Source organism: Zeus faber (assembly GCF_960531495.2).
Source record: "Zeus faber genome assembly, chromosome: 22".
Classification (NCBI taxonomy): domain Eukaryota; kingdom Metazoa; phylum Chordata; class Actinopteri; order Zeiformes; family Zeidae; genus Zeus; species Zeus faber.
In genome coordinates, this window is record NC_137209.1 from 14,768,657 (window position 1) to 14,780,224 (window position 11,568).

Genomic DNA, 11,568 nt, shown 5'->3' on the forward strand with positions numbered 1-11,568 from the left:
GAAAGAGTATTTCAAGGGAAAAGAGACGAGTAAATGACAAAGCGATTCCCTCACCAAACTTGTGGAAAGAACGAAGGAGATGCAAAGAGAAGAAGCGAAGAGAAGACTGTACCAGGAAGAGAGGGAACCCAGGACAGCTTCCATTGAAATGCTGCACCAATTTCAAGTTCATTTTGCCAAAGAGGGGTTTCCATCTATGACAGTAATCTGGATAACCAACCTCTGAGGCTTTTAAATGATGGGAGCCAACATTTCAATAGGGAATGGGTTGAAAAATGGCAAACCTATTGTGGTCCGGGGACGGTGTGGTTTGAGCAGCCACACCCGTCCTGGGTCTAGGTCAGGGGTCGGGAACCTATGGCTCACGAGCCAATTATGGCTCTTTCGGTGACATTTTTGAGCAAAAATTTTTCATCACAATTAACAAGTAATAAATAATTATTCTGTGTCATTTTAAAGTCAACCAGGTAAGAGAAATGACAATTTTGAAAAAAAAAATTCAAAATATAAATGTGGCGGACAAAGGGGCGTGGTCAAGCACCAGCTGCGGACCACAGAAAGACTCCGGGGCGCCTTTCACTCGGCGCCCGGCCCCTCCCTGGTCTCTCCTCAGGCGCCACTTGTGGGAGTCTCTGCCCACAGGTGAGGGTTTAGGGAGGGAGACGGAGTCTTTCTGGCCGCGGTGCGCGAAAATGTAGAGATGCGTGCTTAGCAAGTGGCCCCACTCAACATCTTGATCTCCAGCAGCTAGCTGGCTCTACGTCCAATCTCCTGTGGTCATTCAGAGGGCGTTTTAGAGAATTCCGTGAGCGCTCTATTTTTTTTAAATTCATCACTCATCCACAAGAGTGTGCAGTGGACTAAGCCGACCTGACATGCATCCCCGGGGTCTGCCTCAGAGACTCTGAGCTGGAAGTTGCTGACCAAACATGTGGGTGAGTAAGTTCAAGTCACTCAATGTTGAAAGTCAGTTGGAAAGACTTGCGCGACAGCGAGCAGAGCTGGCGAGTGAACACAAGTGGACAGAAATGGAAAAAAAATTCAATTTGTAGGTGACAAATAATCTCCTGAACTTGAACCTGACGAGCTTCCCGTCACAAACCACACGATGCAGCGTGAGTATTGCCGCGTTGACCGTGTTTGGCTCTACATACGCATGTGAGCAGTCTTTCTGGCGTCTGAGAAACATGAAGAGCAACCTGCGCTCACTGAACTGATGTAAGCCTCAACGTCTGCATCACACTACGTATGAAGCAGACTGCAAGGCCACCAGCAAAACTGTGCAGCACCACCAGTCGCATTAATGGTAAGACGTATTTAATTTATTATTGGTTAGCTACAGTATAACAACAATATTATTAAGAAGAATAAAGATATTTATTATATATGGTGCTTTTTTAAGTACTCAGAGATGTGTTATACGTAAAAAATGTATGCCTTACTTAAGAAATGCACGTATTAAGTTGCATTCAATTTTATTAAATATTATATGGCTCACAAGGAAATACAATATTTATGGCTCTCCCAGCCAAAAAGGTTCCCGACCCCTGGTCTAGGTAATTGGCGCCTGGGATCAGAGTGGCTGCATACCTGTTGCTCACTGGTTGACCTAACAAGCAACAGGTAAAAACCCCATCCCCACGCACACTCAGGAGAGAGGAGCTCTTGTCATGACACGTGTCCATCTGCTCCTGGGCTACTTCCACCTCGCCCACTCTACACAAGAAATGGTGCGTTTGAAACCCCGTCATCTGTGTCTCTGTGCCGGACGTCCCTGAAAACGCCATGAGGTGGTGTGTGGCAGGCCAAACGGCCAAACCGACAGACGTGGACAAATTTGTTGGTAAACATGATAGCAGGTATACATGATGAAATTGCTTTTAATTTCATCACCTTTCAGGAGGAATGAAGCATTGTTTCAGTGTAAAGGTACCAGCACGTCTGTGTCCTTTTAGGATCTTTTTGTTGTTGTTTTTGAATTTCTGGGATTTTTCATTCAATGTTCACATTAAAACAGGTGTATTTGAACACTACTTGAGAGAGAAACAGAGGGAGGAGTGTAGTGTATGAGCCGAGAAGGAGGGACGGTGGAAAGGAAAGGCAGAGCGCAACTCACTGTGGACAGCCTGTATGGGTGCCGGGCTGTTGGCAGGCAAGGGTTCGGTGCACTTTTGGCAGATGCACTCTTTGCCATTAAATGTCACTCGATCTCCTGCCGGAAACGGCTGTCTGCAAACAGGGAAGAAAAAAAATAATGATATATATATATATATATATATACATACACACACACACTGTATATATATCGTCAGACTTAGAGGTACAAGGTCAGTGACCGGTTATACTACTACCCGAATAACTTTTAACTCATACTTTATACAAAATATGACTCTTACATGAAGCTAACCAAAAAACTGAAACATATCTATGTCCAAATAGACAGATATTGCCATGTATATTTGATCTCATATGTTTGATGTGTTTATGCGAGGGAAATATGAAAGGCCCCCTAGGGGTCCCCCACTGTAGGAATTACAGGGGGTCTGAAGCAAAATTTCTTTTTTTTTCCTTTCTTCGCAAATTTTGAGAAATTTCTATTTTTCATTTGTTTGATTGTTGTCGGCATAGTATTTAATGTAAACAGGCTTGTTTGCTCAATACAAAATATAGAACTATGGTGGCTTGTTTATGGTGAATTTAAAAAAAAAAAAAAATTTATTTTGCATTTCTGTGCAAAATACTCGTATCATAGTGTGGCTATAACTAAACTCACGTCTTCTTAAATGTAAAAATCTTTGTTAAGGGTCAAATTTGGGTAAATTAAAAAATGTTGATTAATCAGAGGAAAATAATGTGATTAATAGCAATTAGTTATTTTTAAACGTTTGACTGCCCCAGTCTATACAATAATAGATTCAACAATTGTCCGCATGTTTCGACACCACAGGCATCTCAACAGTTATTCGACATTATGCTCCCTGCAAAACACACAACTAAAGAACCTTATTGGCTCTACAGTGCGTGTCGATCCCACATAACATCTGTCAAGGGTTAGATCAGTAAATCATATTAGCGAGTGGTCACACCGTCGCAGCCAAGACACTGTCACAGCCAGCGAGCACGTCCGACTTGGGGGCAGTGCCAATTTGTTACCAAATGGACACGGAGAGTCCAAAATACACATACAAGTAAGTAGGAAAGCACCGAGAGTACCGATAGACTCTGGCGAAAGCAACTATGTGATTCTCAGCTTTTTTGACAGCACGCTAGATGTTCCTCAAAGGTAAAAAAATTTTTTAAAAAGCATTAGACGTCAGTTATTATGTTCCTCTGGACCCTAAACTAGTGGTTAGAGCATTTATTTACATTAATGAATTAATAAAATAATAAAATAATAATAGGGCCTAATAGGTTTAACTGATGTAATGTTTAACTTGTGTAATTAACAGGAGGCTCGCTTAAAGCGCGTAGTGCTTGTAAATTAAATGTATATTTTGAAGGCTGGTTGTTTATGAGGTTTTGAATTTATCTGTAATGTAGCACAGTATTAACAATGTTAGATATACATTCTCTCTCAGTCCTGGAACTCAACCATTTTCTGATGCCCCCAAAACATATATTTAAATAATTAAATTAATATCATAAACGTGCAACGATTGGTCGACTAATGGCTTTAACTGACGACTAATAGTCCATGAGGAAAATCTTTTGTTGGGGGCAACCCTACAGATTTTGTACTCGGTATCAGTATTAATTAACATTTAGGGCTTGGAATGGGCATTAACAGTACAGATGTTCAGTAAACTACCTAACATAAACTACAGTTCCTGAGATCCTCGAAGATGCAAATGCACACAGAGGAGTGCACATGCACAGAGATGCGTTGAGCGAGGGGTTGATGGATGAATTATTAAAGTCTAAGTAAAATTGAAATGCATTTATATGCATCTGCTCTGTATATGCTCCCTCGCTGTGTAGTCATTTTGGTCAAATTCTGCAAGACAAGAAGAAATTGTCATTTAATTTTTCTTTTTGCAAGAGGTGACAGCGCCACCTATAATGGCCTTAGTCAGGGTGGATTTTGGTATCAACTGACATTTTGGGTATAACTCACCATTCAGATTGTTGTATTTCAGTAAATCTCACCATCAGCCCTTCCAAACATTGGAAGGTGTAATGGTATCTAAAAACAGGTATCTATTCCCTTTCATCGACTGGGGGCCGAGCGTAAGCAATGAGCAGTACACCAGGGCACGTTGTTGACGGCGCGTCTCCATAGCAACGCATGCTTACGCCCTGTCACCGAAACTAAGTGATGTGATATCATTTTGCAGATAAAGGGCAAACTCCTACTTTGGCTTTTGATGACAATTCCCACACACACATACACACACACACTACACAGACACCCACTTGCATAGGCTAAATGTCCAAGGATCCCCTTTACAACAGCTGAGTCTAAAGTCTGATACTTAGTGGCTTGAGTTTTCTTTTTCTCTGTTCCTTCCACCTACTTCCCTATCTCCCCCCCCCCTCTCTCTCTCTCATTCTCGCTCTCTCTCTACATCCCTTTCTGGCCAAACTCCCTTCTCCATTTTTTGATTCACCACCCACAATGAGCCTGTGTCTGTCGCAAAGAAGGGATATTTGTAATGCGGCGAGGGCGCAGGGAGAGATGGTCGCATTGAGAACTTCAAATGTTGCACTATGACTGGAGACGCGCACACACACACACACACACACACACACACACACACACACGCACACACACACGCACACACAGAGTTCAGAGGACACTTAACACCGTTCTGGGAATAGGCTAAGTGGCCGTACTGAGTGATCACACATTTAACATTCCAGCCTCAGATAGAGAGACCTGAAGGGAGGCTTCCATTACCTCCCAGGGCCTGACGACCAGAGAGTCCCCCCCACCCCCGTCAGAAAACATGTTTAGAGACAGGTGAGGATGCGTGACCTGCATGTTTGCGCGTATTTCTATTTCGACATCTACCCGTGTATGCCCCCCAGTCAAACTAGTTTGAGTTTCTCATTATTTTAAGTATGGGAGTTGCAACCAAAGTCAATGGACTACAGTGAAGATAATGCCTCATCAAATTCAATGAGGAGAACCAACCTTATGTCGGTTTCTCATTAAACTACTTTATAGCACAAACAATTCAAATGACATGCTTCACAGACGTGCAACAGAGCATCCTCTCATCCGCTCTTCTTTCACTGAGGCGCTACTTTTCTCACACTATTCAAGTCTCGTCGCCTTAGATCCGACCGCCGTCAACCTTTTTTTCACCCCTTGACATCTAATAATATCCGTCGCTTCTGCACCACAGTTCTCGGCTGTGAAAGGTTTTATTGTCGACGTTCGATCCGGCCCGATTCGGCTCTCCTCTCGCCGTGATTAGGTGCAGGGCGAAGCAGCTGATAGATACATGAGAGTTGCCTGACAATGAACCCTATTCTCCGTTCACACGTCTGTGCCTGTGACACACCGGAGGCTACTGCCAGCCCTTACAGTGGTGCTATATAGATAGATAGCTCCAGACAGATGCAGGATGGCGGGAGCGACCCCGATAACGCGCTGTTCGACCCCCGACTCTCCAAAAATCTCCCCTCTCGTGCCCCACCCATTAAATAATAATAATAAAAAAAATGCCGGTATATTATTCTTGAGCTGTTTTTACCTTGTCTGCCAGAAGGCAAACCTATTTTTGGCACACACTGCCGGTCCTTGTCTACTGGTCCAAGGCGGACGTCAATGGGCGTTCATCAACAACAACAGCATTGGAAGAGCTCCCTAATGTTGAGGCAAAGAACAGCCTTCGAACAATCTTAGTCAAGATTCTGCCATGTTGTGGAGCTTCACTACAAAGGTTTGTGCAGGCTGTCTTTGGCCATTTGATGAGTGTAAATGTTCCTGGGACTGTGGCAAATCGGGATTCCCGCCATTGACGCCATGATGCATTCTGGGGCGGGGCGGGGGGGGGGGGGGGGGGATCAGTGGTAATGGCTAAAATTGTTTTTACCATTACTGATAACATACCGACAGTTCACCATGGTAATAGAGTCAACTTATCGGTAGTATAAGCATAAGAGTGGGCTAAAAAGTAAATCTTCTATGCACTACAATGGGGCAATTGCGGTCGCTGGACAACGTGGTCGCGATTGCCCCATCCTTATTTTCTCAAAACTGGATCCATTTTTATTGCAAATCATTGTAGTTGACTACCATTGATCAAAACATAAGGCTTCAGGTTATAAAATACCAGAGTTTCCCTTTCAATAGTTACTCTAGTACATGAACAAAACACAGATATCTAGCATTTAAACAATATGGACAGATATCCATCCATTTTTTGATGGACAGATATCCATAAAAAACATCCGGTCACTCCTCAAGCCCCCTCCCTCCCAACCCCGCCCCACCCATACCCGGTGTCCTTACTTGCAGGCGGCGCAGACGAAGCAGCGCGGGTGGTAGGTCTTGCCCAGGGCGGACACCACCTCACCCTCGATGAACTCCTGGCAGCTGAAGCAGCGGGTGCCGTAGAGGCGCTGGTAGTCCAGCGTGCAGATGTACTCCCCCTGCCGTACGAAGAACCCACCCTGGGCCAGGTCCGCACCGCAAACTGTGGAGGGAGGGGAAATCAGGTGGAATAAGCCCAGGAGCAGATAGACAGCATGTTTTGACAAGGGCTCCTCGCCTGAGTGAGTGTGGGGATGGGGGTTTTACCTGTTGCTCGTTAGACCAACCAATGAGCAACAGGTATGCAGCCACACTGATCCTGGGCCCCGATTACCAGGACCCAGGACAGGTGTGGCTGCTCAAACCTCACCATCCTCACACCACAGCCGGTATGTTACAAGTGTTTCCGGGAGAAAATTCAATATCATTATATCGTACCATGATGAAAGACATTGCAGAGTATTAAAGTACAGTTACCTTTACATTTTCACAGTATATGGTTTCATTATGTAATCATTAGAGTTATGAGGCTATCAGACTCATGTCAGACTAAAACTAGTCTGATATCATTATAAATATTAAATTAACATATAGTTCAATGTGAAGAACCAATGACCCTTTAACACGTGATGTAGAATTCATTAACGGATACCGACATACATAAATATTTGTATAATTATATAAATTCTTCCTTCACCCTAATCACAAAAAGCTCACCGTCTCCACTACAGCCCAAACCCAAACATGCTGTCACTGAGACAATTCAAAGGGCTACAGAATAAGACAGGCTGTGATTCATGGGTAAAGGAGCCAGTTTGACATGTATAGTTCTCTTCCTCAATCCACCGGCGCCGCAAACAACCAGGAAAGAGGATTAGTGTGCGTGTGTGTGTGTGCGAGGGTTTCAACTTGCCCGACCTTTGACAATGCATGTCAGACAACTGCAGCCCAAAACCTGTTGGGTCAGTTTCAATTGCATTAACAATTGTTATTATTTGGCTGCACCGGCGACCTGTTTTGTGAAAAGGCTGAGCACGGCAGTGGAACGTGACAAGCCCAAATATTACCCAGCTCTACGGGGTGACAATAATCAACAAGACGCATCCTACGTTATAGGATGACCGTCTGTCCGGCGCTCCCTCCCCCCTCTTTCTCCACAGTCCTTTAATGGATAAGTTGGGCATTTATCAACCCAGGCCTTGTTAAAACATTGGTTTCCATCATTTATAACTATTCACAGCACAACCTCTCTGATCACTTCACTACAGGGAACAGACCACTGCTGCAGCTTCTCACTGTGCTTTAATTCAGTCCGATGGGCCAAAAGCCTTCAAAAAAACATTAAATCAAATTTTTGAAAACAGGAAACTGACATTATGGTCACACGTGTCTTAGTTTACCTATCTTAAGTACCAGTTAAATCACATTTTATTTGTAACTTTTTTTGTGCAATTGCCGCAGGAAATTGAAAGCGTAACATTGGCTACAGTGCAGTGGGTACTGCCAGTAGGAAGCGGTGTAACTTCCTGTTTCTAGTCTCTCACGTTAGCGCATGTAAAGCTAACATAGCTGACTTGCAGAAGTTCAAGCATCAATACATCCCTGAAAAACCTGATAAAGACTGTGCTGCTATATTGTCAGTTTCCTATGGAGATAGATTCGCCTCGATATTATTTGTGTGAACAGATCGACAATTTGTGTGTAAATATGTAAACTGCAAATACACAAACAAATTCCAAAAATAAAAAATAAAAAAAATATATCATCTGCTGACAAAATCATTTCCCGCATTTCAAAGTAAGAGCACGTAGTTTCCTCCTCTGCTCTTCGAGTAAGCGACTCCAAGTTATGAATGCAACTCAAACAACTAGTTAACTAATTACTCCAAACAACACTCCACCAGACCAGGGTCTGCGGGGCGGTCGGGGTGCAAGTGAATCGGGTTAGATATGCTTGGATGGCTCGCACCCCCTACACCCCGCAATTTTAACTGCATACACTAACAACACACATTGAGCACTGTGGTGTCCGGGGTGGGTCGGTGCTTCTGGGTCGGTGTGGGGGTGTGGCTGACTGGGGGGTGACCGGGTGGGCCGGGTGGCTTCCTGCCTGCTGCGACCCGGCAGGGCTGCGGAGAGCGCCGCGGGGTGCTTCCCAGGGCCCCCTGGCTGCTTGCCATTTTGGATGTGGGTTGCGGTGCGGGAAGCGGGAAGCGGTCTTACTCCCGCCGCGCTGCTTTCCTGCGGCTGGTGCCCCGGGTGCCAGCGGTTGTGGAGGAGCCACATATCTGGCTTTCTGCGGGCGATGGTGGACCTCAGTTCACCTCAGGTGGGTTGATGTTGGGGTGCCCTGTGCCATGTGCACTTGGCTACGTGGGTGAGCATTCAGGGCTTGTGACCGGGTGTGGCATTTCGCTGCTTGCGGTATGGTGGGCCTTTGCGTGGGGATGTGGCCCCGTCGGCTCACTGTGCCCTTGTCGTCCCACAGGTCATCCACAGGACAGACTTATTGCGGCAGTTCTAGATGATTAATAAAGAGTGGGATTGCAGGTTGAGAATTTGAATCCCACTTGCAGATTAAGTGTCTTGGATGCAATGGCGAACAAATACCCTATGTGGTATGCCAAGCCTGCTGACAGCACAGGTAAAAAAAGAAAAAAAGAATTTATTTTAATTTATAAATTCAAGGAAAACCAACTAGTGTGACCACAAGTTCTTAAATAGTTTGTGTAGTTGAAGAAAACAGAGCACTTCATAATACATGGAATATTAATCAATTTCCCATTCATTGGATGGATGTAAACTGTTGATGTTTAACCAGTGATGCCAACAGCATTCTCTTAATATGGAGACTTGATCATGTGGAGTACTTATTTAGTTAGCTTATGTTATTTTGCTGGACTTATCTACAGAATAAATGCCCAATTAAAATAATGATTGCCATACCCACATATTAGATAAGGGTGGCAAACTATCTAATAAGAGTCTGTTATTCAATTATTTTATGCTCAAGTGTTTCAATTCCTCTTTAAAGTGACTGGAAAGGTAACACATTTTATATATCTTTGCCCCTTGCTTGTTATTACTAACATAGCATCACAGTGACAATTGCAGTTAAAAAAAAATACTCATCTTTGAAATGCAGTGCTGACTATGTCTAAATCCCAAACCCCATAATTTTCTACTGATTACACTAGTATTGAATGGTTGTGGAGAGATGTCTGGCTGTCAGTCACCAGCATCGTCTACGGTGTCCTGCACTTGCCGGGGGCTGGAGGATGACGGGCACCTGGACCCCAGCAACAGTACCCATTTATTCCGCTGCCACTATGTGTTCTTGCCACGACTTCAACACCGCCTCAACGTGTTCAGTGAGGGCTGGGACAGCCATCCGTTAAGGACTGAGCAGAACAGGACTCCAAACCAGGGGTGGGCAATGGGAGAACTGCAAAATCCCATTCATGATCATGTCAAGGTCATTTTTGTGATTTATTCAAACCAGGTTATGGCTAAGGTCAGGCGTGACTATTGTTAATGACAATAGAATGACTTTACCTATAGCCTAATTAATAGCAGTTTAGGTATATACTGGAGCATATACATATGGGCATGTATCATCATAATGTACTATATGTAGCAGTATATATGTAGGAATATGTAAGATATACGTATGAATATGTATGTATTACGATTATAATATGTAGAGATATGTCTATGTAATACTTATATATACATATATAACAGCATATTACAGCAGAAGAATAGTATTAAGAATAAAAAAAATGTAAGTGTGTTTTTTGGTTAGTGTTACACAGGGATTACAGATCCCCCGCATTGACTGGGAGGCCAGTGGTCATCTAGCTGAGGGACACTCGGGGGTAGTGGTTCCTGTCATCCACAGTCCTCAGACAGCACACCTAAAGGCCACTGACCCAATGTAACTGTCGGGTTCATTGGCCAAGGGCATTGACTTGAACACCTTGCAGTTGGTGAGGAATGGATACTCTCCATTTTCGAATCCTACCCAATAAAATGGGATAATCAATGTTTTCTTTGCAATTTCATTGTATCCTAAGAGTACAATGTTTCTAAACACTTACATATTATTTATGCTACAAAAAAAAAAAAACTGCTGTCTAAGCCTACATATTTGCTTACAAGGAGAAGTCAAACTCCACACAGAAAGGCCCTGGGACCCAGGACCTTCTCGCTGCGAGGCAACAGCGCGAACCACTGAGCCACCGCGCCCATCGAGAACAGCCAATCGAACAGGACGTGACACTGGGTGCGCGGCAATCGATTGGATCCTTTTGAAACCGTCAATAGTTGAGATCCACAAACGCCTTTTCGATTAAAAAATGTATAAATAAAAATTGATTCACAAATGCCCGTTGGGAAGTTGTAAATGTTCAGACGACATCACAATAGCTTTTCATTTATTTGTAAATGAATTGAATGTATTCCCAGATTCTTTTTTTTTTTAATATGTGGAATTTGTTTGTGTATTTGCACATCCGTTGAATATTTGCAAAATATGTTTGTGAATTGACAATTTTTTTTTTTTGTATTTGTTGAAGGTGTTTATCCATCTGCATGCTTTCGCATTGGGCAGTTAGAAATTATGGAAATCAATATTCTAGAAAGGCCTCGGTTGAAAAACAGCCAACCAATCCTTTAAGTAATGTGACAGCAGGGTCGCCGTGGAGACGGGGCAAATCCCCATGACATCACCCGCCTGTAGCATTGTTCTGCACCTTCTACGGCAGAAAGAGTCACTCCCCTGTTTTCTCTCTCTTCCTTTCCTTCCTTTCCTCAGCCTCCGATTGCATTTCCTCCGTGTTCCTTTTTTCATTCCAAGAGGAGGGAAGATGTTTTCACTGCATTGAACTTATAAGCACCCGGCGCTCCACACGCGCACACACACACACACACACACACACACACACACACACACACACACACACACACACACACACACACACACACACACACACACACACACACACACACACACACACACACACTCTGTGGATGAGATCATTAGGAACATGAACAACCACACCCGCAAAACATTCTGCACAGAATAGC

At 43.9% G+C, this 11,568-nt stretch overlaps 1 protein-coding gene across 1 annotated transcript in view; it reads right to left on the reverse strand.

Annotated features, from left to right (window-relative positions):
* The window catches only part of ablim2 (actin binding LIM protein family, member 2), a 62,902-nt gene that overhangs the window by 31,371 nt on the left and 19,963 nt on the right, over positions 1–11,568 (reverse strand). The window contains exons 3-4 of the mRNA XM_080023279.1: positions 6,461–6,644; positions 2,117–2,229 (exon numbers count right to left, since the gene is read on the reverse strand). Coding sequence (XP_079879405.1) covers positions 2,117–2,229; positions 6,461–6,644 — 297 coding nt within the window. The remainder of the gene's footprint in view (positions 1–2,116; positions 2,230–6,460; positions 6,645–11,568) is intronic.